Here is a 27,125-nt window from a genome sequence, read left to right on the forward strand (position 1 = left end):
TCAGCCTCTCCCTGCATCTTGTCTGTCTGTAGGCGATTCTTGTAAATGAGGTTCATCCTTGTTGAACATGGAAGCTTATTTGCATATTAATAAATGGATGCATTGCTTCATTGGTTTATGGCCAAAACATGACTCTGCTCATATCCAGCATTATTAATTCTAGTTTTGGACCTGACATACTCACTATATTGAGGTAGTGGAAATAAAGACATTTCAACAAAAGTGGTAGGCTGCCCTTTATCTGTTCCCATTGGGAAACTTTTTTCCCCCGCATCACCTAGCAAAGCAAACATATCCTGCCTCAAGTCAGAGACCTGTGCAAAGACAGTTTCTTACCTTTATTAGATGACAGCTATTATGGCTAAATGGCATTTCAAGTAATGATCACAATTTTCTAAGTACTCAACAGTGAAAATGGGGTTGGCAATGACTTTAGAAAATAAAAGACCAACACAGATAGAAAATAGATGGATCTTGAACATAATAGAGTCATACCTTGCACATTCAAGACAAATGACATGAGAAATTAAGATATACATCAGAATCACTGTTCGTAATGGAGAAACTTATTCTCTGGGTGCCAGTTCTCATGTCAAGTGGTTTATGCAGCATTGTGGAGTGAGATAGTAAAAATCCGGTTTAGACTTTTGTGTAAAATATCAGTACAAAATTCCTAAAAAATATATTGTTCAAAAACAAAAATTTCCTTTAAAGGGCACCTACCACCACAAATCTACCTATAAAGGTAGATTGGGTGGTAGGTGGATCATTGGGACGTGAGGATAGCCCTTTTAAGGGCTAATCCTCACGTCCCTGCACTTTTTTGAGAACTTTAATTTGATATTTATTCAAATGTACTTATGTGGCTACCGGGGCGTGGAGTAGCCGCTTATGAGATTACACGAGGCGGCTACTCCACGCCCCGGTAGCCACTTTACTCCTCCTACTCACCCATCTTCGGCGCGCAGCTCCGCGTAGCTGCGCGCCCTCGTCCGGCGAGCCTGCCGTCTGCGCATGCGCAGAAGAGCAGGCCCGCGCCTGTTTCGGAGTTGTGACCGCGCAGGCGCGGGCCTGCTCTTCTGCGCATGCGCAGACGGCAGGCTCGCCGGACGAGGGCGCGCAGCTACGCGGAGCTGCGCGCCGAAGATGGGTGAGTAGGAGGAGTAAAGTGGCTACCGGGGCGTGGAGTAGCCGCCTCGTGTAATCTCATAAGCGGCTACTCCACGCCCCGGTAGCCACATAAGTACATTTGAATAAATATCAAATTAAAGTTCTCAAAAAAGTGCAGGGACGTGAGGATTAGCCCTTAAAAGGGCTATCCTCACGTCCCAATGATCCACCTACCACCCAATCTACCTTTATAGGTAGATTTGTGGTGGTAGGTTCCCTTTAACAGTATTTTTCCCCTATATTGTTGCCTAGCGTGATGTTTTTACTATAAGTAAGTTAAGTTCTAACTGGCACAGTTTACAGGAGATCACAACAAAAAGTGAAGTGTCCTGAGATGATACGGTACTGCCTGGGATATAGAAACTTGTGCACCACCACTACAGTTATTGGCCAATAACCCCAATAGGAAGACGTACAGTACAGCTTTATGGTGAAAGAAAATGGCAGAGGCTGTGAGGAATTCAGAAGTCCATATTTATAGAATACATATGGCTTCTGCTGTTCCATAAATTAGGACAGGATACAACTTGTGCCTATTTGTAACCAAGAATCTCTTATTTTAATTTCTTCATCATCCTCCCTACAACAATGGGGGGGGGGGGTTGTGTAGAAAGGTTTCTACATGGTGCATTGGTTTTCTTTAAGTTAGAAGCTGAATTCCTGGAAGCTCCTGTGCTTTACTGCAAAACTCAAAAATACGTATACGTGCATTTACCTTCTTTCATAGATGCAAAGAACAATTTTTATACATGCAACCAACCATTCTCTGGGTTTAGATACATAAAGTGCCAGTTTGTTTCCACATACACAAGCAAGAGATCATTTTGAAGCCTTGTAGATTATCTTGATACTACAGAAATACAAGTCATTGCAACATATTCTCACTCGACAACCCACAATCCATTTACAGACTTTACTGTCGCATTTTTGCCGGTTAATTTTCTGAAATAGATGGCACCAGAATCTCAATGTATAAAGAACTGTAATGCTAGCTGAATATGTAGTCAACCTCTGTAAAATAAATTAGTGGAAAGTTTAGTGGATAAACTGCAATATAATTGGCTAGTGTTTTACTCTCTGCTGCACTCTATTTACCTCCAGGATATAAAGGCCTTATAATAACCTGAACCATCATTACATATACATAAGAAAGTGGTTCTTGTCCATACAATACTTAAGTGTACGGTCAACTGACTGCAATGTGTCGTGGCCTGTAAGCCTTATATGTGTGCACGTTGTGTAATATTTGGCATCATTAAGACATGCTACAAGCCACTTGAATCATTTTTTGCAATATACAATACAAGCACCTTTTCTGGATCAGTCTCCATGAGTCCTCTGGAAGAATGTGCCCATAGCAAAGTAACTGATAACGTTTAACAACCAAGGCAGGACATGAAGGTCTTTTAGCGCATGCAGCAACATACGGTGCATAAGTAGCATGCATGGTTCAGGTTACAAATGGTGTGTTTTCATACACACGCCCAGGTCATAGATGATGAGGAGGCCCAAGCCATGGAAGATACCCTCAAGATAGAACCTCATCCTCTCCCAGTTCTTGCAGGTCACTTTCTCTCAGGCTTTCATCGCTGCCTTGGATCCTGTGTAGTAAGAATTGTAAGTTTTATTATTCCACAAGGAAGATTTCTATATGCAGTGATATATATCATAATAAAGTTCCTTCTAAACAAAAGAACAACGCAAGAATAATTTAAGCAATACATGGAACAAGAGCAGGAAAGAAGTTGCAGGGCTGGAAGTGGCAGTTTCAAAGTTCAGCCTCATTATTACAATGATTTAGAATCTCATGTAGTGTTTCAATGAAACTACATTCTGGATCGACCATCTAATCGTAATAAAATGTATATATACTCTAGTATAAGCTGACCCGAGGTCCCCAATTTTACCACCAAAAACTTGGCCAGCCCCAGGTATTATACAGCCGGCCAGCCCCCTCTGGTATACAGCAGAGAAAAGAAATTAGAGGAGCTTTGGGGAGCCGCACAGAGCATCAGGTCCCCAGAAGGTGAGTATGTAAGTTTATTTTTTATTGACTCGTGTATAAGCCGAGGAGGGGTTTTTCAGCACATTAACTCGGCTTATACACAAGTATATACAGTAAATAAATATAATTACTACATTATAAATCTTACAAATAATTCAATATAAAAGAAACAGGTATACAACTCCCCTTTAAAAAATCTCATCTTAAATTGTGGTACTTTGGCAAAGTAGCTTAAGTCATGCAAAGCTGTGTTAGCTAAAGCGCAGATTGTTAAGAAGGTGGAAATATCATTTCCTGTTCTTGTTACCTTTCGTGGACATATTCCCTGATTTGTATTTTCTAGAAATGAAAAGAAATTAACCCATTATTTTTTGACATTTCCATACAGCCCCCTCTGTATGCCAGAAGCCAGCAAGACATGGGGCGTCACAGGAAGTGCTGAGTCCTTCTGCCTAGGGTCATGTGACTCTCAGGGTATGTTTAATATGGTTAAAACCTGCAAAAAGTGTCCAACGCTGTTTACAAGCGAAGTTCATCCATATGATTTAAAGGGATCTTGACAATTTAAAACACATTAAATAGATAAGCTTTACATTAAAACAGTTCTAAGAAAACATATTTAATGAACTTCCTTTAGCTCTTTACTATACAAGTCCTGAATGGGCTCAGATTGTCTAGCATCCAAGAGCATAACTTTGACCAGTCAAATTTTTACTACTTGTAGTCCTAGAACCACAAGCTTTGATTCATCGTGAAACAACTTCAACTGTTTAGAAACCTACGTCTGTAAAGTTCCCGGAGAAGACAAACATCTTTCTTCTTTCCTGTTTCCATCAAATGGATTCCCAAAAGAACGTTTCCGCAGCATTGTTTTTACCAATATCTGAAAAGAAGAGCAAATCGCACATTTATATAAACAGTCATGGCTTGTGCTGGAGCTTAAATCTACTGGATGACATAGATATCTATCGAGAAGGGAGGGAGGAGTGGAAAGAACATATGTTTAGGCTGCTGGAGCTAGATTAGGTTCTCTCTCACCCCAAGTGCTTTATATAAATTATTGATAGGCCCTAAACTCTGCTATTGCTTGAAAGAGTAAAGATGAGAAACTAGTTTTCATGCACTAGTTCAGAAAACTGAAAGTGAATACAAAAATGCATAGAACAATTTATATAATGGCCAGAAATAGTGTAGATTTATTTATGTAAAGTTTGTTGACCAGTAAGGTACACTTTAAAATATAGAAGCCTTCATCTTTACCAATTTTCTTTTTTTCTCTTTTCTTACGGATGCCAGTACAGCATCAGAGCAACCCAGTAGCCTATCACCTGTACGAGATTTGGGAATATGAATGGCTCACGGAAATAAGCAAAAGCTGACAGCCACTAAATTAACTGGAACCTATTCTGAAGGTCTAAATATTTTCGTATTAATTTTAATGGGAGTTCTCTATTACACACTGTTCTCTGCCCCCCCACTCTTCATAGACCTCACTACTTTGTATTGGAGTCTGTGAGGCGATAAACTCACATCACACTCGCAGCACGTGCTGCCGGGATCTCCCGGGCCAAACACTACAAACCGGGACTGAACTCAGAATGTCAGTTCGGTCCCGGAGATCCCCGCAGCACACGCTCATCGTTTCACACTCGCAAGTGTAGAATGGGCCTAAGGGTCACATATAGTGTGAGTGCTTTGTAGAACAATGCTGCATGGTGCAAAGGCTGAGGTTGGAGCATTATATGTTAACATTCATAACTGATAGCACCCTTATAGTTGATCAGTCAAAACTATTTGTAAATGGGTGGCACTAGGCTTGAAAAAGCAGAGAAATACTGGTTTAGATGGAAGACTCTTGTACATATTTAGGTAAGGGTTATATGTTCAACTTACCACTGTAGCCAAGCTTGGAATGTGCTTCACCGAATTTTCCACCTCTTCTTCAGTTACTTCTATCAGGGTACAATTTTCATCCTCACTTGGGAGAGGTTCAGCACCATTTTTAGTCACCCATGGGTGTAGCTGAAAGGAAGAAGGGTCGAAATAGCTTTAACCCTTACATGACTCAGCCCTTTTTATTTTTTTTGGTTTCTGTTTTTTAACTCCCCTCATTTCAAAAGCAATAACATTTTAATTTTTACGTTTACAGAGATGGGTTAGGGCTTGTTATTTGCGGGACAAATTGTACTTTTTAGTGGTGCCATTTCCTATTCTATGCAATGTACTGGAAAGCTGGAAAACAATTCCAAGTGCAGTGAAAATGAAAAAAAAAAGCATTTTCTCGTGGGCTCTGTTTTTACGGGTTTTCGGGTTTTACGCGCTTCAAATGACACTTTTTCTTTATACTTTGGGTCGCTACAATTACCGGGACACCAAAATGTATATATTTTTATTAGGTTTAAATAGATTTTAAAAAATTCTAATCTTTTGTGCATAAAAAATATTTGCCATTTGCCAAATTCTGGGGCCAATAACTTTTTCACACTTTGGTGTACGGATGTAACGTGTCATTTTTTGCGGTATGTGTTGACGTATTAAGTTATATCTATTTGGGACCAATACAACTGTTTGATCATTTTTTATTAAAATATTTATGAATGAAAATAGGGGGAAAGTGGCAATGTGGGCACTATTTTCCATTATGGTGTTCACAGCTGGGAATAACCTTTTTAGTATTTTGATAGAGTGGGAATTTTGGGATGCGGCGATCATGTTTAGGATTTTTTTCTGTTTTATCTTTATATGTTTTCTACGGAAAGGGGGGTTATTAAAGCTTTTACTTTTAAAAAAAATTAATATTATTTTTTTTCACAATTATTTCAGACCCTCCAGGGTACTTTAACCCTGAAGGGCCTGATTGCCAATTATATATATTGCAATACTGATCACAAATAGCCTGCCATATGCTGGCTATTATCGAGATCATTACACATGGCAAGCCTACAAGTCTTAATGAGACTGTAGGCTGGCATGGCATCCGAACGGCGTCCACCTATAACAGCACAGGGGGAGAGAGGGGACATCAGCCATCCAAGGTGCCCATGGTATGGCAAGTTAGGTGCAGCAGTCAGGTTTGACCGCACTTAACAGGTGAACAGTAACAAGCAAGTGTCAGCTGTATTATAGAGCTGACACCCGCCTTGTATGGAGAGAGCTCAAAATAACTATCCATTTGAAGAATACCAATAACTTTTCCGGGTTTTCCTAATAAGTTAGAGGCCCTGGTGTATATTGTAAATCAGGGTACAGGACTTTATCCAACACCTAGAGTTAAGATTTTAGGCTGCATTCACACTACCGCAAGGGGGGCGTATATACGGCCGATATACGTCCTCCATAGACGGCAATGGGCGCGCGGCGCTCTACGGGAGCGGTACGGCGCCGTGCGCCATATATCCCTGTGGAGAGGGGCGGGGGTGAGCAGTGCTCTCCCCGCACGCTGCCGTGTGCCTGCCGTGCTACGGTACGGCGGGCACCGGTCGTGTGAATCCAGCCTCACAAAGAGATGTATTAATAAGTTAAACATTTTCTTTATACATGTTATCTTTATGAAAGTCACATAAAGTTTTACAATAAGCACACCTTCACATCTGGAACTGAAATTCTAGACTCAGGATTTTTATCCAACATTTTCAGAATAAGATCCCTCAGGTCTTCGGATACATCTGGTCTATGGATGCAAATATGACTTATTATTATTAGGAAAAGTATATGTGCTGGTGATGCTGTTATGGTTGTTGAACTTTTAGATTTGTCACAAAGCTCAAACAGAAATGGAACTTACTGGTCAGGAAACTCCAGAGGCTGATTCTTTATTTTGCCATGTAATGCTAAAATTCGCTCATCCATAAATGGACACTGAAAAAGTTAGACACAAGTAAATAAAGCCTATATAGTTAGTTGCAAGCCACTTCCCAAGCCTTCAGCACAGACACCCCAGCCTAAGGCCTCATGCACATGACCATATTTGTGTGCCGTGAGCAGCTGATTAACATTCCCTATTGATGTCTATTTTGCATGTTCCTGTGCGGTAAGGCAAGGTGTATGCACTGTATTACAGCATTGTGACAGTGCCGGCTGTTCAGATTTGCGGTGCTGCCAGTCATTTCCTATGGAAAGCGGAGGGCGCCAAAAATCGTTGTGTGCGCGAGGCCTAAGTAGCTGCAGAAGCAGTGTATAGTACTATAAAATCTGCATGTTGTATTTATGGTTGTATAGAAACAGAAAAGAAAATGGCAATAATGTACAGTACAGTACCATACCTGACCAAACACAAAGCAGTACAAAGTGACTCCCATAGCCCAAACATCCAGCGCCTGTAGAAAAAGTTAACAAGCATTAAAGGAATTAGACATTTACCTGCTATACATAGTTTGCAATCACAGAATTCTGTATCCTGAACACGTTTTACGCTAAACATTTTCAGATACCACCCAAGCCGGTTCCTTATATAAGAATGTACAATATGAGACGTATAAATTAGATGCATACATCATACAAACTTTATTAGAAAGACCTGAATACTACTCTGCCATTGCCAAGAATGGATGTAATACATCACCACTTTCAGTTATTGCCCCTAATAGAAGCTAATTTTCAAGGATTAGATCATTGTATCACATTAATCTCCATAAACTTAGCTTTTAAATAAAAATTGGATCTAAGCCAGATATAATAGTGCAGTGCAGCAACTGTGTAAAGTTCAGGAGTAGAGGAAAGGTCTATTGCCAGGTTCTTGGTCTTTAAAGAGGACCTGTCACCATAAAAAAAACGCACTTGGAGCTGCTTACCAAAGTAAGTAGCTCCTAGAACTACCCCCGTTTTTAGTGCCATAGCCTTGGAAAGCCGGACCGGCGTACTCACGAGGGGGCGGTTCAAGGAGCTGATTCTCCCCCTCTTACCCTCCCATGACATAGGCCGGTGGTGACTGCCTCATGATGCCTGGCACTCATCAGACCGCCCTCTCATGAATACGCCGGATAGCTGTGAGCTCGGTCGGCGTTCTGAGGCTATGGTGCTGCAGTGTCTGCTAGCTTTATCAGAGGATTCCGATAAAGCTAGCAGTTTAGCACTGCTAAAAATAAGAGAAGCGCTAGAAGCGGCTTACTTTAGTAAGCAGCTCCTATTGCTTTTTCTTAAGGGTGAGAGGTCCTCTTTAAAAGGAAACTTACCATCAGAAAAACACTGGAGGTTCCTTTCTGCCTACTAAGCCCTACACTGGCTTTAACTATTCTTTTCTCTTTGAAGTTACATTGCATAAAACACACAGAGGCTACTATGGCATAGAGTAGGCCGGCCGAGTGTTGGATGCCAAGGCTACACACTAACCTCTGAAGTCTTACTACTGACCACTTTAGCCCGTGTCCACCCATGTGCATTAACTTCCGGCATAAGTCATAAGTCACTGCGCATGCCTAAAATTAAAATTTCACCTCATTAACTCTATGGAATGTTCTTTCTATAATTCACTCTTATGTAGTCTTGCCTTTTTACCAATAATAGGCTGAAGATGGAGCTCCACTTATCTTTGGTACTATAGTACCTAAAAACATGCTTAACATCAGGCTTGTTCTGTAATCTATAGAGCAGGCAGTTAAAAAATAGGTGGTGACTGGATCTTTATCTGCAGCTTGTATTTTCACTCTATGTCAATAACTTTTACAATTTCCCCTCCCCCACCGGCCTCTAAAAGTGACTCATCTTAGCCATTAGAGGAGATTTTTGTATAGGTTAATGGGTGACATAAAAGAGGTAAGTTTGCAAACCCTACATGGGGAAGGGGTAGTAGTAAAATCTGGTGACAAATTTAAATAGAACATAGTATTTTCTTATTTGGTCTATAATTACTAAACAAAAAAACATGCATTACCTGATTGACATTATGAAAACATATATGAGTTATCTATCTAAAACAAACAATATTATTTTATACATTATTTGGGGTTTTTAATTTACCTTTCCTGAAAATATTTTGCGTGTTTCAGAGAGGGTCTCCGGAGCCATGAATGCTGGTGTCCCCACTGTATTAGACAAAAAAGCATCTGTTCCCTCAAACTGGTTACTGACTCCAAAGTCAGCTATCTTAATGTGGCCATCTTCACCCACCAAGAGGTTAGACGGTTTGATATCACGATGTATGATTTTCTGATAATGTACTGCAAGATAAAAACAAAACAGATTTGTACAACATGGAAAACTTTGTGGTTTAAAAAACATTTCATAACATTGATAAACTTTGAAGGTCGTTTCCGAATTGGGAGAGAAAAAGGTCATAATAATTATTGTTGTTAGAAATCAGACATAAGAAAATGATGTGGGGTAAGGGGGGTTATGTGCTGAGCTCAGGATTTCTACTTTTCCATTAACGAAGCTGTCTACCTGCTTCTCTGTCAATTGTATGGTTAAAAAAAAAAAAAAAAAAAAAAAGACTCACAATATTCAATTCCCTTAATAAGGTCCTGGAAGTAAAAACGTGCCTGGTCTTCTGTTAGCGGATTGGTAGTGGGTACATCCATGACTGCCCTGTATTAATAAAAGAAATAACATATCAATGACACTACTGGAAAATGTATAACATACAACAGCAGAGCTCTAAATATCTTATACAAGGCTCTACTTTGACTTCTATCCAAACAGTATTGTTGGCTATAAATTAGTCAACAAAGGGATTTTCCGGGAAGTAAAAATGCCATTTACAGTAAAATAGATGTCAAGAGAAAAAAGCCAGACTTGCGGAGCCGCTGCCTTCAAGGAATGTACATGAGTGTTTATTTGGATGCTTTTATTATGGACAACACTTTTTTTTTGCGCTGATCTTAGCAGTAGATTTGATTATTTATTTTTTAAATATATTAAAATACTAATTAAACATAATAAAACCTGTATTAATTTATTATTTCCGTGATCTTACCGACCCAAAGAATAAAGGCTAACGCAAAGTAAAGGCCAAAATCAGAGCCTACAACTAAATGGTGCAAATGTGTCTTTTTTTTTTTTTGTCAATTTCACAGCGTTTGGAATTTTTTTCCCGGTTCCCAGTACACGGCACTGAATATTAAATACTTGCACTCAGAAGTACTATTTGTTATGCAGAAAACAAGCTCTCATTTTAAATATGATTTCATCTTTAATTTCTTTATTATACGTTGCATTGGTCTGGTGTCTATTATATTGCAGAGTTGTACTTAAGGACACAAGACTTACAGACGACCCCTAGTTACAGACAGACCCCTCTGCCCCTTATGACCTCTGGTGAAGCTCTCTGAATGCCATATTAGTCCCATATTGCAACAATCAGCTGTAAAGTGTCTGTAATGAAGCTTTATGGATAAAAAAATTTTGAAACTCCAATTGTCACTGAGGCAAAAAAAAAAATTTTTGTCTGGAAATACAATTATAAAATATACAGTTTCGATTTACATATAAATTTAACATACCGTAAGAACAAACCGATGGACCCAATCTTGTATGTAACCCATTGACTGCCTGTATTTACAATTGGCAGTTTAGATTTCACTTATTAGGAATTGCTTCATGTAAGAGGCAGATAATCCTTCTCAATGTCTTGTAATAAAGGAAGAGGATGATGTTCTGATCGAGGCCTCTTAGGTAATCAATCCTCTTTCTCCAGTAATTCTTCTGAAGAGCTACTGGATGTAAATTGTGCCTGTGTTTGCTGGCCATTGTTCCCTGCAATCAGGCATCTTATGCTGGGACGAGACTGACTGTACCATTTGTCAACGAGGGAAAATTGAGGAAGCGCCATCTCCCAAGATAACCACTTTGTGTTTCATATCTCCAATTCGTGGAAACTCAAAATCGACATAAAGCTTCTTTAGGTTTACTGCTCTGTTAAAGGACACCTGTCACCAGGTTATCCCACCAAATTCTGAGCACACCACTTTTTTACCCCCTTCATATCCTTTCCATCTTTCCATCATTTTATTCGTCCTTGGATTTACATGCCAATTAGGCATGATCACCGATAGGTCCATTCCACGCAATTCAGAGGGGAATGGTCTGGCTTATTCATGAGCCTGCAGTCTGGACACTTGCCTCTGTATCCCTGAGAGCTTCCCCTTCAGCCTTCATCACAAACTTCAAGTCCTGCACATGTGTATTTGAAAACACGGAAACAGGCATAGTAATGGAGTCCCCACCTCTCTTGGGCAAGTGCAGGACTTGAGATGCAACAAGGAGAAGGAGAGGAGGGCGTGGGGGCATCCAGAGTGTCTGGGGGTAGGATTACCATCAACCTATGTTGTTATGTTATTATATTTTATTATATTTACGTGTTTTACTGTTTATTTTTATTGGGGGAAAATGGGGGTGATATGAATTTTTATGTATTTTATTATAATTTTTTTCAACTTATTTTTAATTAAATTTTTCAGACTTTCGATGGTACTTCAACCCTAGGTTGTCTGATCGATTCTATCATATACTGCCATATTACAGTATGGCAGCATGTGGGGATTTTCTTCCTCATTCATTGCAATGTGCAATTAGCACATTGTAATGAATGGGTTAATACGATACAGCCTCGGGTCTTCGTAAGTCCGGAGGTTATCATAGCAACAGATCGCAGCTCCCCGATTATGTCGCATGGAGCGACAATCTGAGGCAAGATGGCGGTGCCCAAGCACTGCCATCTTTTTGAAGCCGCCGGCAGCTTTGCTGGCACTGATCGCGGGTGTTACCGGTCAGTCTTTGCTGCAATATGCAGCAAATACTTACCGGCTATAGAGAAGGCTTAGCCCGTTAACCCCTTTCCAAGTACCCGCACCCGACGAGCAGCGTACTATTACGGCGCGCTTCGGTAAGGGGTTAGGAACAGCTTATATACAGCATCTCTTTGTCTCAACAAAAACAATGTGGCAATTCAGAAGTTAAGAGAAGCTCATCTTATTCATGCCATCTGTAATGTTGTCATAGTAACAGTCACCATTATTGGGACAGACTGATTTGGTGACATCTGCAATGTGTATGTGTTAGGACAGTCATGTTTGCAACCAATGGAAACAGTGACTACCAACAATCTCAGTTTTGGAAGCAAAAACATTGAGGGGTGGATGGGTTAAGCACTAGACCTGTTACAGTTTGATGGTTTAAGGGAAACCATCACAAGCTTTGACCCTACACAGCTGTAGACAGTGTTATGTAGCAGTCCAAGAGATCAATGTAATCATACCATTGTGTGTGGTGTTAGTAGAGAGATGACATTTTATGCAGTTAGCAAGTGTGGTTGGCTTGCCTAAAGGGATGGGTTTTAAGAGCACGTTTGAAGCTTTGGAGGTAGGGCATTCAAGAGAATTGGTACAGCTCAGGAGAAATCCTGGAGACATGTGTGAGAGGTTCAAATTAAGGTACAGATTAACCTAAGATCACTTGCAGATCAAAGAGCACGGGTTGGGCGACAGCTGCTGCATTAAGAATAGATTGTAGAGGAGACAGTTAAGCGAGTACAAAACCAATTAGTATTCAGTTATAATCACATGACAACAACTAAAACATGTATACGGGTAAAGCAGTCATACAAGACTGTCACGTATATAATGAGTATACCAAAGAAACAAAAATTAAGGGGTACCCTCACAAAAAAGTAACTATCAACCTATCCACATAAACAGAGGGAATGACTTGCACTACAGTAGTAATATAGACATAATAAGCTTTATTAGATTCACAAGTTAAGACATACAGTAAGTAAAAAAGCATTGCAGGATAGATATAAATGAAACAGCACAGGGGGTTTGTCCACAGGGAACAAAGAATTCAGTAAACAAAAGTATCATAATAGACATTACACTTTGAACTGTCTTTAACCCCTAGGCGCACCACGACGTTATACTACGTCCCCGGGGCTAGATGCTTAGCGCACCGGGACGTAGTATAACGTCTAGCTTCTGGGACCGGCTCACGAACGGAGCCGGTACCAGAAGCAGCGGCTGTCAGCTGTCTATCACAGCTGACACCGCGCTGTAACACCCGCGATCGGAGCCGGCTCCGATCGCGGATGTTAACCCCTTACACGCCGCGGTCAAGCATGACCGCGGCGTGTAAGGGTGTTCCTGCTGTGGATCGGATCCCCCGTGCCGCTTACCGGGGGATCCGATCCTCTTCCGGGCAGCTCCGAGGACTGGCATGTGCCCCGGAGCTGCCCGGTCTCCATGGCAGCCAGACCCCTTCCGGGTCTGACTGTAAACTGTCTGAGCATGCGCAAGCTTGCTCAGACAGTTTACACTGCTCTACAATAAAATAGTATTGTAGAGCAGTGTATTGAACTTAAACCAGTGATCAGAGCATCACTGGTTTAAGTTCAAGTATGTATAAGTAAAAAAAAATGCAAAAACAGTTAACACTACACATTATAATAAATAAAAAATAAATACATAAAATATAAGCCCCTAAAATGTCACTTTCCCATAAAAAACTTAATAAAGTATAAAAAACACATAAAAACATTAAAAAAACCTGCATATTTGGTATTGCCGCGTCCGTAACAATCTGCATAATAAAACAGAATTGTTACTGGACCCGCACGGTAAACGCCGGAGGAAAAAAACGCAAAAAACGTTCCGAAAAAAGATAATTTTTAATTAATACCCTATAAAAAATGCTCTAAAAAGTGATTTTAAAAATTGTATGCACTCTAAAATAAGCCCACTAAAAAGAACAACTGTTCTCGCAAAAAATAAGCCCCTAACCAGATTTGTCAGCCAAAAAATAAAAAAGTTATGCATATGAAAAGATGGTGATGCTAAAATGAATAAGATTTTCTCCAAATTAGTTTTTATTCAGTACAATTGAATAAAATACACAAAACCCCCACATATTTGGTATCCCTGCGTCCGTAACAATCTGTATAATAAAACAGTATTGTTATTAGATCCGCAAAGTGAACCCCGTAAAAAACAACCTAAAAAAACTCTCTCTGAAAAAGATGATTTTTTATTAATGCCCTTTAAAAATGCTCTAAAAAAAGTGATTTTAAAAAGTTACGCAATCTAAAATAAGACCACTAAAAAGAACAATCATTCTTGCAAAAAATAAGCCCTTAAACAGATTTGTGAGGTGAAAAATAAAAAAGTTATACATATGAAAGACGGTGATGCTAAAATTAACAACAATTTTGCCAAATTACTTTTTATTCAGTAAAAATGGTAAAAAATAAAAAATATATATAAATGAAGTATTTTCATAATCGTGGCGACCCATAGAATAAAAATAATATACTATTTTTATGGTATGGTTAACGGCCAAATAAAAAACACATAAAAATTTTCCTAAAAATTGATGATTTTCATTTCCTCCACCAACAAAGAGTTAATTAAATCTCACCAATTAGCTGTAGATGCCCCAAAATTACATACCAGAAAAGTGCATCTCATGTGGCAAAAGAAATAAGCCCCTATAGGTCCTCATTAAAAAAAAAAAAAAAAAATTATAGCCTGTACAATGTGACATAGCAAATCTGATTTGGATGGCGCCTCCTTCCCTTCTATGCCCGGCCGTGCGCCCATACAGCAGGTTACCACCACATATAGAGTATCCGTGTACTCGGGAGAAATTGGGTATCAAACTTTGTGAAGCCTTTTTTAATTTAATCCATTGTAAATGTTTAATTTTCCACCCAAAATGGGTGTATTGTGAAAAAATATTACAATTTGCAGACTGCACCTCCATTTTGTTTTAACCCCTATAAAACACGTAAAGGGTTAACAAACTTCTTAAAAGTAGTTTTTCATACGTTGAGGGGTGTAGTTTCCACAATGGGGTAATTTACGAGTCTTGCTATTATTTAGGCCTCTCAGTGTCAATTAGAAGTTGATCAGGTCCATCTAAGTACGGGTTTTGGCGATTTTACAAAAAATGTGAAAAATGGCACCCAAATTCTGAGCCTCATAACATTCTAGTAAAATATGTGGAATCTTAAAAAACCATGTCAACATAAAGCAGACATTTGGGAAATGTAAGTTATGAATTTATTTGGGTGCTATGACTGTCTGCATCAAAAGTAGAGAATTTAGAACGTTGAAAATAAAGAATTTTTCAAAATTTTTGCCAAATTTTGTTTTTTTTCATAACTAAACGCAAAAGATTTCATCCAAATTTTTAAACTAATTTGAAGTACAATGTGTCACGAAAAAAACAATCTCAAAATCCCCTGGATATCTCATAGCGTTCCAAAGCTATAACCACTTATAGTGACACAGGTCAGATTTGAAAAATGGGACCGCGTCCTTAAGGCCAAAATAGGCTGTGTCCCCTAGGGGTTAAAGTGCATAATGTATGTAAACATCGACTTGCAAGTGTAAACAAAATGTGCTTTACAATTAGGTAACAGCATATAGCATCATAACATCGATTAATGGTACATCTTTTGCAAGAAGATAACCATGAGGGACATATTACCTGGCGTTATTAGCCCCCAACGCGCGTTTCAACCCGCTGGTCTTTCTCAAGTGGTCTTGAGAAAGGGGCCTTGAGAAAGACCAGCAGGTTGTGTGCGTGAATCTAATAAAGGTTATTATGTCTATATTACGACTGTAGTGTACGTCATTCCCTCTGTGTAGGTGGATAGGTTGATATATATTCAGTTATAGTAGTCTAGTTGAGAATAATTCAGAACAATTAGCATTAGCAAGTTTCAATTGTAAGAAATGGACGGATTCTGGAGAGGTTTCTGAGATGCATGCGGAAAAAGCGAGCAAGTGATTGAATATAAGTTACAAAACAAAGGTCGGAGTCCTGCACAACCCTAGACAGCGGGCCTGCTGCCTCGGTATTACAGTGATCCCACAGACTGAGGTGGGCGGGCATACCGCCGTGTGCTGGAGAGGAGGAGGTGACCCCTCCATAGGAAACAGCGGTGCACGGTCACACAATCGCAGGCTCTATCTTTTTCCAGTTTATGGCGCGGAATGGTGCCACACATGGCGAGCCGCTGGGCCGCCATTACCATCTATGGGGACGTATATGTTCACATACGTCCCCACAGACGGGTGTGTGAATGCACCCTTAGAAGGATTACGTTTCAAGAAGATAGAGGACATGATGTTTGAGACAGCAGTGAGAAAATCATTGGTGTTCTGAAGCAAGACAGGGGTGATGTTACGTGTAGAAGTAGATAGCTGGGTATCATCGGCATAAAGATGATACTGAAAACCAAAGCTGCTGATAGTTTGTCTAATGGGGGGGGCAATATAGAGAGAAGAGGACCTAGGACTGAGCCCTGAGAAACCCCAACAGTGTCCTTCAATATATACATATATTGAATAAAATTAGGGATTCATTTGTGTATTTTGTGTTGTGATGTTTTGTTTAAGTGTGTTTTTGTCAGGAGCAGCGACGTTTGGAGTTCCATGTTGCAATGTAAAGTATGCAGCAGATTTCTGGCAATAACATCAACCTATGTCAGTGGTATCATCATACACCCTACAAGGTTCAGTTATTTTAAGATGCAGACCAGAGTCCTTTTTTCCCATCATTCTATGAGGAAGTACAATTTAGAAAAGACATTCCAGTTCTGTCACATTGCAGCTACTGCTATGTGTTACACGTCAGATTATGTAACAGATTGTACTTTACATACAGAAAGTATCCTAATGAGGAGAAGAGATGGGGAACATTTTTTCATGAATACACTAAGAGACATAAGTATATTCCAAATCACCATTTATTTTTCTAGATTATGCAGATATGGAAAATCTACACCCACCTAAAGAACAAAAGCAATGGCCATATGGCACAACGACAAGTGAGAACACATGGAAAAATTTTGCTACAATTTTCAGCATCCTGTGTCCTGAGGATATCAAGGTGAATGTATCAAAGATAAAGGAACATTGTGAGACTTGGTAGTCAGCATGAAAACCTCAGGTAAGAATAAGTAACAAATAACTTTCACTTGTAAGATTACTTACCCCCGCTTGACCAATTCAAACACTAGAACAAAGAGCACAAAAAAAAAATGTCAGCATTTAGTATTCAGCCTAGTGATATGCAAAATAGTAAGAAATGTAGGTTTTCAGATTTCTTTATCATTAGCAAATGGATCAAATCTGTTTTAGTCATAAAACCCTAAAGTAATGGAACTCAATCATATATTACAGTAAGGCTCAGGGAAAAAGTGAATGCATTGTTATATCGCAAAGCATTTCAGTGCGAGAACTAATGAAATAAGTGAAAGTTTCCTACCCATGTATAGATGGTCCTCGCTGGGGTCATCCAGCACCTAGCAACAGAAGAGAAGAAGCATTCAGAATAGAGCCGCGGGACATAAAAAGCAGCCGAATATTCAGGAGGTAAGATACAATGGCATGAACATTCTCACTATCCATCTTATTTTTTTCATAAAAACCACAGACAAAGATCTTTCTAAGATCAGTGCAGATCTCATTGGCTTGAAAATTAAGACCAGCATTTTAAAATCCGTCTCCATTACTAAGAAAATACATTCTTTATCTTGTGGGGGGGAGGGGTGGGAGTCTTATAGCACATGTATGGGGAAACAAGATAAGCTGTATAACACTGTAGGCATCCACCACGTTATAGAGAAAGCCGTGGTATTTGCAGCTTGCTCAAGTCCTCATGTATTGCTATGGGCTCATACACACTGCTGAGGATTCTTCATTATCCAGCCGTTTGTTTTTGTGGGCCTGGAAAACACAGGTCTAGTTTGCGGTCATACGGCTCAGACTCGAGTGAAATACAGTTGACACAGGGTCTGCAAATATGGTCAAGAGAGCCATAGTTTGCAGCCATATAAGAAACCAGTTTGTGTGCAGGTAGTCTGACAGCCATAATAGGTGAAATCATTGCTCATGTTGACCTCTTAGATTCCAAATCAATTGAACCCACAGTATTTAAGCTGTCGCTCCTCTAGAGGCTGTGCAATGATAGCTTGTAGTCAACTATGATACATTGTTCTTTCCCCCCAGTGTCACCGAACTACAAATTACAGTGAAACCGCCTATAGGGGAGGCTTTCGTAGAGTATAATGGTGGAGAATCAGCCACGGAAATAAAAAATGGCCTCTTAGAGAGGGGGGGGGGTCTTCTCAAAGAAGTAGTCTTCTGGAGAGGTTTCAATGAACAGTGTGAACCCCTGTGATGGCTCATGTAAATGTAACTCCCAAATATTGGGATTAGTGCAGGGAACTCGGTAAACGTGTTCTATTGTGTCCCAATTTTTGGTAATCGAATTACCTACATACATATCTAAATAAAAGCACTGGAGCAGAATATATTTATTTCATTTTCAGCAGCTTCAACTATTCATTACCACAGGACAGCATGTGCTTCGTGCTTGCTTTATATCACACAGTTGTACAGTTGTTTTTCCACCTCGGCCGCCAAGTAAGTAGCCAATCTGCGTCAGGCATTGTTGTCTGAGAATTTCATTTATCTTCTTTCTTTTAATCATGTGAGCTCTGGCTGACACATCCTCAGCTATGGTGAATGTAACAGCTGTCAATGGTCGGAAATGTTTACACAAGACAAACAACTCTCCAGGTCGAGCTGAAGCGCATAGTTATGATATTTTTATACAATTTGGAAAATAAATTGAGGAATGGGGTCTTAATATGTAATCAGTAAACTAATGAAAATTCCTCAAAACTGCCTTTAAAATTCTTTTAAATTATAATTGATTTTCTTTATACATAAATTACTATGTTTAAATGAAAATAATGTGTAACAGTAACTGGTTTATCTAAAGGTATCTTTATGTGTAAAGTTGTGTTTACCTCCATTGTAATAATAATAATAATAATAATAATAATAATAATAATAATCTTTATTTATATAGCGCCATCAAATTCCATAGCACTTTACAAATATGTAAGGATATGTTGGGAGGATTTATGACATGCCGTACATACCGAGGGCAGGGTGCTGGCTACATCCCGAGGGCAGGGGGCTGGCTACATCCCGAGGGCAGGGGGCTGGCTACATCCCGAGGGCAGGGGGCTGGCTACATTTCCCACCCTAGGCGCATATTCAAGTCAATAGGTTTTCCAGTTTTTTGGGGGTAATATTAGAGGCCTCGGCTTATATTTGGGTCAGCTTATACTCAAGTATATCCGGTATACTTATAATGGAGAGCTGCAGAGTAAAATGTGTAGAATGCGTCTTCCTATACAGCCTCTCAACACTGAAAGTGGGGCACACCGCAATCTACTACTGATGTTCTTGGGTCCTCCTTGTGAAATAATTGTCCCCATCATGCACATAAGACGTTCAGCGGAGGCAGGAGAAGGAGGCTATACAGCAGCCAGAGGCCTCCACCAAATGTATTGTTTTTACGGTAGGATTCAAAAGTGCTGACACTGGGACACCCTTGGACCTGCTGATTATAGTACAGTTTATGATGCAGACAGTTTCATACATGGTATAGTGTGCTAGCTGTATCTCAGTATAGGATTTGAGCTGCTATAACACCACATGAGCCATCTATCTGTATTATTTAAATGAGGTGACTGCTGCAAAGAAAACCTTCATTTCCAAGTGCAGTCTATTATTTATTAAAAATGGAGTAAATGCTACATATTTAAGATAGTTAGACAAAAAGGCTGAAGATTGAAAGTGACCAACATTCACTCTTGTTTTATTTATAACCATCAATTCCATTTGTCAAAAAGAAAACCATCTAGCCCTGTTTTAAAGCTTGGCTAAACCTTGTCCATTATGGTATTCCATGTGTCAACATTTTCATTTCTCTTGCAATCTGCCCCAAAAGACGCTCTTATTATACTTGAACGTAGGGAGATTTATGTGTAACCCATAACAGGCATCAGATAATCTTGTATGACTGACTGTACAACCCATGAAATTGCCTTAATAAGAAGAATGGAACCAATTTGCAGCTGGAGTCATAACAACAAATCTGCCCCATGTGAATATAACTCTATGAGCGTTTTCTTTTCCTTTTCCAGTTTTTTTAGCTACAGTAATTGCACTTGGGAATATATACGGCTCTCCGTAAAACCAGGCTAATCAGGCTTCACTTATTCCGACTTTACATACCGCTCATCCAGTTTGCACGTTTCCAAGGGAACTGATGCAGGATCCAGTGTAGTGGTCTCTAAAACATTTCTAATTAACCCCAAAAGCCCTCTGATGCTGCAGGGGCAACATATGCCTGTAGCCCCCTCTGATAGATATAGGTGGACTCAAAGAACTGACAAGAGAATCATCTAAGACTTATTTCATTGCAGATAAAACATGGTTTAAGTATTGTTAGTGGCAAAATTAAGGCAAGGGTTTAACATAATATAAAAATCCACATCCCAAAGGAGAGAAAATTATTACTGTATATACTCGAGTATAAGCCGACCAGAGTTTAAGCTGAGGTACCCAATTTTAACACAAAAAACTGGGAAAACTTATTGACTTTTGTATAAGTCTAGGGTGGGAAATGCATTGGTCACAGACTCAAGCCATTCCCCATGCCCCCCCAGTATATAGCCAGCCCATGACCTCTAGTATATAGCTAGCCAGCCCATACCCCCCCAGGAAATAGCCAGCACCCTGCCCCCAATATATTTCAAGCTAGACATTGCCCTCAGTATATAGCCAGCAGCCCCTGCCCCCAGTATATAGTCAGACTACTGCCCCTTTTATATAGTCATACCACTGCCACCCAGCAGGGCTGGTTTAAGGTTGGTGGGAGCCCCTGGGGGCAAAATCTGGTGGAGGCCCCCCACAGAATGTAGTCCAGATAAGGTACAGCAATCGCTATATACAGCCCTGCAGCAATAACTATATACAGGCTCCCCAGTAATCACTATATACATCCCCCTAACAATAACTATATAAGACCCCTAACAATAACTATATAGAGCCCCCTAACAATAACTATATACAGCTCCCTAGGAATCACTATATACAGCCCCCTAGGAATCACTATATACAGCCCCCTGGGAATCACTATATACAGCTCCCAGTAATCACTAAATACATTCCTCCAGACATAAACTATAAACAGCCCCCTTACAATAACTATATACAGCCCTCCATAGCATTATCTATATACAGCACTCCCCCAGCATTATCTATGTACAGTTCTCCCCGTTTATTATCATACAGCCCTCCCTCAGCATTATCTATATACAGCCCCCCCAGCATTATTTACCTCCCTGACCCCTCCCCCCGACTTCCTGCGTGCTCCAATGTGAATGTTAGAGCAGGAAACGTTGTTCCCTTGCTCTGCCATGAACTTAAATGTACAGGCCAGTAACCTAACGACGGTGAGGCAGACAGCTGTAAACAGTTGTTGGGGGACCCTGTAGGCCCTGGCCCCCAGCATACAGCCGGCTGGCGCCTGCCCCCAGCATACAGCCGGCTGGCGCCTGCCCCCAGCATACAGCCGGCTGGCGCCTGCCCCCAGCATACAGCCGGCTGGCGCCTGCCCCCAGCATACAGCCGGCTGGCGCCTGCCCCCAGCATACAGCCGGCTGGCGCCTGCCCCCAGCATACAGCCGGCTGGCGCCTGCCCCCAGCATACAGCCGGCTGGCGCCTGCCCCCAGCATACAGCCGGCAGCCCCTGCCCAGAGTATGCCCAGCTGATAAAAAAAACCCAAAAAACTCTATACTCCAACATCCCCACAGGTCCTCTTCTTTCTTCTGTTCCTCCAACTCAGTCTTCGAGTCCCTGTCCCCTGACACACAAACTACAACATCAGCTTTTGCCAACATTCTGTGAGCACCACCGGCCCCTCCTCTAGCGCCAACTATTGTTGGTGCCGGCAGCAAGCAGGGACCCCAAGACAGAGCCGGAGGACTGGAAGCAAGAAGAGGACCTGTGGGGCATCGGAAAGGCTAGTACAGAATTAATTTTTTCATGAACTACAGTATAAGCCAAGTTAGTTTTTTTACAGCACATTTTTTTGTGCTGAAAAATTCAGCTTATAGTCAAGTATATACGGGAACTCTTTTGCATATTCCAGACTATGCTCAGACTGGAGAAGAGCTACCATATATTTTTTACATAGGCAGAAATGTAAGTGAGGGAGGACTGTGAAATTGTAGTTGTACCATTTTTGTCACTTTTTTTAAAATATATATTTTGTATAGAAATTATTATCTCACATAAGGCTTCATAATCATCATTATGTGCATTTGTTAAAAACTACAGATGAAAAAGTCCAGCATGATTACATGGGAAGTCTATGGTTGTCCAATGGATATATCCAACTTTATCGCCAATTCTGAACTTCTGTTCCTACGATGATCACTGATGTGATCTCACTGTAGTGAACTACATTTAGTTGCATTTTTGGTGCAAAACAAGCATGCTTCAAAAAAATAAACCATTTTGAGACTGCAACGCTAAAAACCGCAACTGCAACATTATCCTGCAGTAACACACACCCACTACACATGATTTCAAATCAAAGACCATTAATTATGAAAATTACCTCTACCAACTTCACAACATTAGGATGGTCAAGTTTCTTTAAAATTGCAATTTCCTGGTAGACTCGCTCAATGGGTCCTTTTGCTTGTGAACCACCATCAGCAGCTGCCTTTGCTCCCCTGGGAGGTGGGCGACCTATAAAATGAAAAAGTGTAGATTTACATAAAGATACATTGAAGATACATGGAAGTTAAAGAGCACCTACCACCAGGATGAAAGACTATATACAAATCAGCCTGAGTTGCACCAACAACAAACAAAGGGAACGTGATCCTTTGTTTGCAGCCCGTCTGACAAGTGAGCACCACACGCACTGCTGATGCGATTATAAAATGACCGCCTGCGCAGCAAAGATCTTTATGATTTATAAAGTTTCTAAAATTCCTACCATGATAAACTATATCTTTCTACTGACACCTAGCTGAAGCCACTGCCTGCTACACTGCTTTCTCTGGCTATGGGGCTATACTGTAGTGCCTTCCTGCAGGGGGCACTAGACCTTAAAAGGGTCTGCATGGACTTATCCTCTAAAATATGCTCCGGATTGCTCTTGTTCTTTGTCTTGTTTTTTATTATGTGAAAAATGATGTGTAAGAAGTTCAAGTTTAAAGGACATCTATCAACAGATTACCTGATGGTAGATGTGTATCACTTACCTCCCCGTCCTGTGCCTGTTTCCAACATGCCTCTTTTATTATATCTTAGAACGGTAAATTTTCGTCAACATTATAGTTTTATAAATATGCAAATCAACTCAAGGTGTTCTGCAAAGCACCTCGAGGCACCGCCGCGACCTGGACTACACATGCCTTGGTGCCTGCTGGCACTGTCTACGTGCAAGAAGACGTGTTATCATGCAATTATGAGATTTTGAGATAGCTGGTGATGTCAGCAGCTCTCATAGCGGTCTGTATGCAGTGCCAGGAGGCACCAAGGTATGCATGTAGTTGTCGGCGGTGCCTTAAAGTGCTTTGCAGAGCACCTCTAGTTGATTTGCATATTTCTAAAACTATAATTTTGACAAAAATCAACCATTCTAGAATATAATAAAAGATGCATGTTGGAAATGGCCACGGGACAGGAGGTGAGTGAGACACATCTACCATGCGGTAATCTGATGGTAGATGTCCTTTACTTTAAGTTATTCAAAAGCCTGGAATGTACTATGGATTTTTTCCATGGTTGCACTCAGAATAGTGTGCGGTTGATATCACAAATCTATAGTGAGACTCACGTGGAAATCCGGCCTGTCTCATTAATTTCTTCTTAGAAAGAACCTTCATTGCCTGTATGAAAATGAATAGAGAAAAGTTTTAAATATGCAATAGTATAAAGTTTTATTATGAAATGTATTACAATGACTCTCTATGACACACATACAGTTCCAAGAAACATATCGGTACTTCCTCATCACTTGCCAGTAACTACAGCCCTGCTTTGCCTATTTATTAAGAAATATGAAGTACAGATCATCCAAGTTATATTTATTTTCTGAATAAAGCAAGAGAGTGGTCATTGTCACAAAACCCAAATAGATATAATATAACCACCTTACAAAGACTCCCGCTTACCAAAAAAAAACTATGGGAAGATCCATATAATAGTAATAGTAATGTACAGGTATGTAAGTGAAACCTGCTCACAATTCTAAGGTCAGAATACCATTCTCCTTAAAATTAGAGTCCACTTACATAGTAGGTGTTATCATCTTCATTATATGCCAGCTTCACCACTCCATATGATCCCTGTAGGAATGCAAACAAATCACATGTAATGCATTTCAAATAGAAATTCATGTGGAAACCCCTTGCACTCATTCATTTATATTGTGCACAATAATACAGAAAATCAACTAAGGAGGATGAATAAAGGTTTACAGTCTACGCACTGAAAGGCAGCCATATGTGGGTAGAATTATTTCATAAGCATAATCCAGCCTACTAGTTTATGATTATGTGTTTAGTCCCACAGAAGTATTACTATAAGACGAGAATGTGCTAATGCCGTTTTATAGTTTTTGACCCTTTTTATACTGTAACTGTTATTGTCTTCATTATCAATTAATAGCATTTTACAAAACAGCCTATAGACAATAATTATTTTAATGATATACTATAGATTTAAAGCAAGACAAACACATAATCAACTATTTTACGTCCTATGCATTTAAAAACCTTTGCTTCACTGCATGTTCAGAACTTGATGTAATGAACTCGGCTTCTCTATTCACAGTACACAAGCTGTAAATATCCCTCATCTCCCTGCCTCCTCTAGCACTAGAATCTCAAGAGTGTGGCCACTGACCCAGGTATGGTTTAGGACCCAAAATCCCATGCTGGAACATTAGGGGCCCCAATCCTACTGACAGGTTCCCTTTAAATACTTATGATATACATTCTTTACTACATGTGTGCCCTGCTTTAAGTGTACAGCATTTCATTAAGTTGAAATGTTTTTATCAGCAATGTGCTTTTCCACTATTTGTAGTACTTTGCACCCATAAAATATCAATATATAAAACCATAAATCACATTGCTGAAAATTGTATCCTGATAACTACAAGCCATATGCTATCCACAGGATAAGAGTAACTGTATGATTGTGGGGTCCGTCACTAAGCACAAGGACTGAGTGCCCGATATGAAGGAGACGCAAGCCTGTGTGTATTTTGCTGCTACAGTCACCTCTATGGAACTCCCAGAAAGAAGTCAAGCTCTACCAGGATAACTTGCGGAAACAAACACAACCGGTTGAATGAATATAGAAAAACCAGGGCAGAAATGCTGGTAGGAATTGTGGACTGTGTATGTTTTGTACTTTATTGCATTTCCTTATTGAAGGGTGTGAACACACACATACACACCCTTAAAAATGACACCATAAAATTTAGAAGATTAAATGAAAATGTACAATAGCAATCCTCCTACTTTGTACACATGAATGCTCAGTAATAGTCTAAAAAGTGGAATCCACAGGTCACATGTACTCACCTTACCAATTTCATCTTTAAGCCTGTACTGGTTAAGCTGGACACAATCCTTAAAAAACAACAAATAAACATTATTACGACTGTTATTCACCAAAATGTAGGCCTATGACAATTTTTTGAAAGCTCCTACAATCTATCCAGGATAGGTTAGGTACCAGATAGCCTTTGATTGCTTCAGCATTTCCCTGTCCATGTTGTATCGCTCTATGTAGTGAATAAAGGAAGCAGCAAAGCCAATGGCGCTAGAAGACTCGGCAGTTCCCTGATGCCTCATGTGTAGCTGCAAACCTAGATCAGTTTTGCCTGATACTGAGGTCACTGTAGTGGAGTTCTTCCACTGTCATAACCCACAGGGGAGGGAATTCACCTACTACTCTTCTCGACATAACACATGGTCCAGGACAGATTACTTGCTTGTATCCCAGATGTTGGTAACCAGAATAGAAAGAGTGGAAATAGGCCATATGTCATATCCGACCACTCCCCCTGTTAGACCTCATAGATTTGTGTCCAAAAGGTACAGATATCCTGTGGAGATTTCCATCATTCCTAATCAAAGATGAAAGTTTTACTGACCTCCTAAAGGGATGGTGCCTTGAACACTTTGAAACAAATGGCAGACATGCCTTAGACCCCATGCTTTTTTGGGAGTCAGCAAAAGACAATGATCAGGGGACGCATTAGTGACCATGTCTGGGCTCTCAAAAAGACCACAAAGGAGTCATTTAGGAAGTTCAGCAGTAAGGCAAGCGTATAAAACGTTTTTAACAAATCCTAGCGAGGCTCACAAGCAGGCACACCCCAATGAAATCAATACAAGGTTAGGGGAATTCTATCAGGAGCTATACATGGACACTCCCCAGGAAAATGCCCTGGGGAATGGCTTCTTAAATAAAGTAACTCTGCCGAAGCAGACTCAGGAGCAGCTGGCTAGCCTCAATGAAACACAAAAATACGTTGTGGCTAGCCTCAATAGTCCCATAACTGCCGAGTAAGTCCAATGTGTCATTAAATCCTTGTCCAATGGTAAAGCGCCGGGACCAGATGGATACCTGTGCAAATTTTATAAAGCCCTACAAGCCCAGGTGACTTCCACTTTGACTGGATAATATACACAAGTGATACAGGGCTCCCCCATCCCGGAACATCTCAAAACAGCAGATATTAACTACTGCCCAAAGACGGTAAAAACCCAGAATGGCCTTCTTCCCATCGGCCAATATCGCTGGTGAACGTGGATGAAATCATGCCTACATTAACTACACCAGCACAAGTAAAATTCACAAAATGAAGATCTGCAGTCACCAAAATAACAGTACTCCTGGCCGTGTACATTGCGATGTCCTTACCCCGGTAGGGTGCACCACCTGCCCTGGTCACCATCGACTCACCTTCGATAAGTGGAGATGGCTGGGGCAGGTGCTGGACCACATGGGCTTTATGGGTCCGTTCCATGTTTTCTTGTCAGGCCCTGTATGCGAATCTGAGAGCCAGAGTGGGCATCCCATCTTTTCTCTTACAAAAGGGTACACGCTAGGAAT

At 40.4% G+C, this 27,125-nt stretch overlaps 1 protein-coding gene across 5 annotated transcripts in view; it reads right to left on the reverse strand.

Annotated features, from left to right (window-relative positions):
• Positions 1–2,069: 2,069 nt before the first annotated feature.
• The window catches only part of CAMKK2 (calcium/calmodulin dependent protein kinase kinase 2), a 51,036-nt gene continuing 25,980 nt past the window's right edge, over positions 2,070–27,125 (reverse strand). For 4 of the 5 annotated variants that reach the window (XM_072143319.1, XM_072143326.1, XM_072143335.1 and 1 more), the window contains exons 3-16: positions 25,586–25,633; positions 24,287–24,340; positions 23,830–23,881; positions 22,597–22,730; positions 17,375–17,411; positions 17,101–17,122; positions 9,609–9,697; positions 9,131–9,330; positions 7,438–7,491; positions 6,960–7,033; positions 6,758–6,845; positions 5,069–5,197; positions 3,958–4,058; positions 2,070–2,771 (exon numbers count right to left, since the gene is read on the reverse strand). In XM_072143319.1, coding sequence (XP_071999420.1) covers positions 2,699–2,771; positions 3,958–4,058; positions 5,069–5,197; positions 6,758–6,845; positions 6,960–7,033; positions 7,438–7,491; positions 9,131–9,330; positions 9,609–9,697; positions 17,101–17,122; positions 17,375–17,411; positions 22,597–22,730; positions 23,830–23,881; positions 24,287–24,340; positions 25,586–25,633 — 1,155 coding nt within the window. In that variant the 3' untranslated portion in view covers positions 2,070–2,698. Of the gene's footprint in view, positions 2,772–3,482; positions 3,515–3,957; positions 4,059–5,068; positions 5,198–6,757; positions 6,846–6,959; positions 7,034–7,437; positions 7,492–9,130; positions 9,331–9,608; positions 9,698–17,100; positions 17,123–17,374; positions 17,412–22,596; positions 22,731–23,829; positions 23,882–24,286; positions 24,341–25,585; positions 25,634–27,125 lie in introns of all 5 variants that reach the window. The other variant, XM_072143352.1, reaches the window with a different exon arrangement.

Source organism: Engystomops pustulosus, chromosome 1, assembly GCF_040894005.1.
Source record: "Engystomops pustulosus chromosome 1, aEngPut4.maternal, whole genome shotgun sequence".
NCBI classification, from domain to species: domain Eukaryota; kingdom Metazoa; phylum Chordata; class Amphibia; order Anura; family Leptodactylidae; genus Engystomops; species Engystomops pustulosus.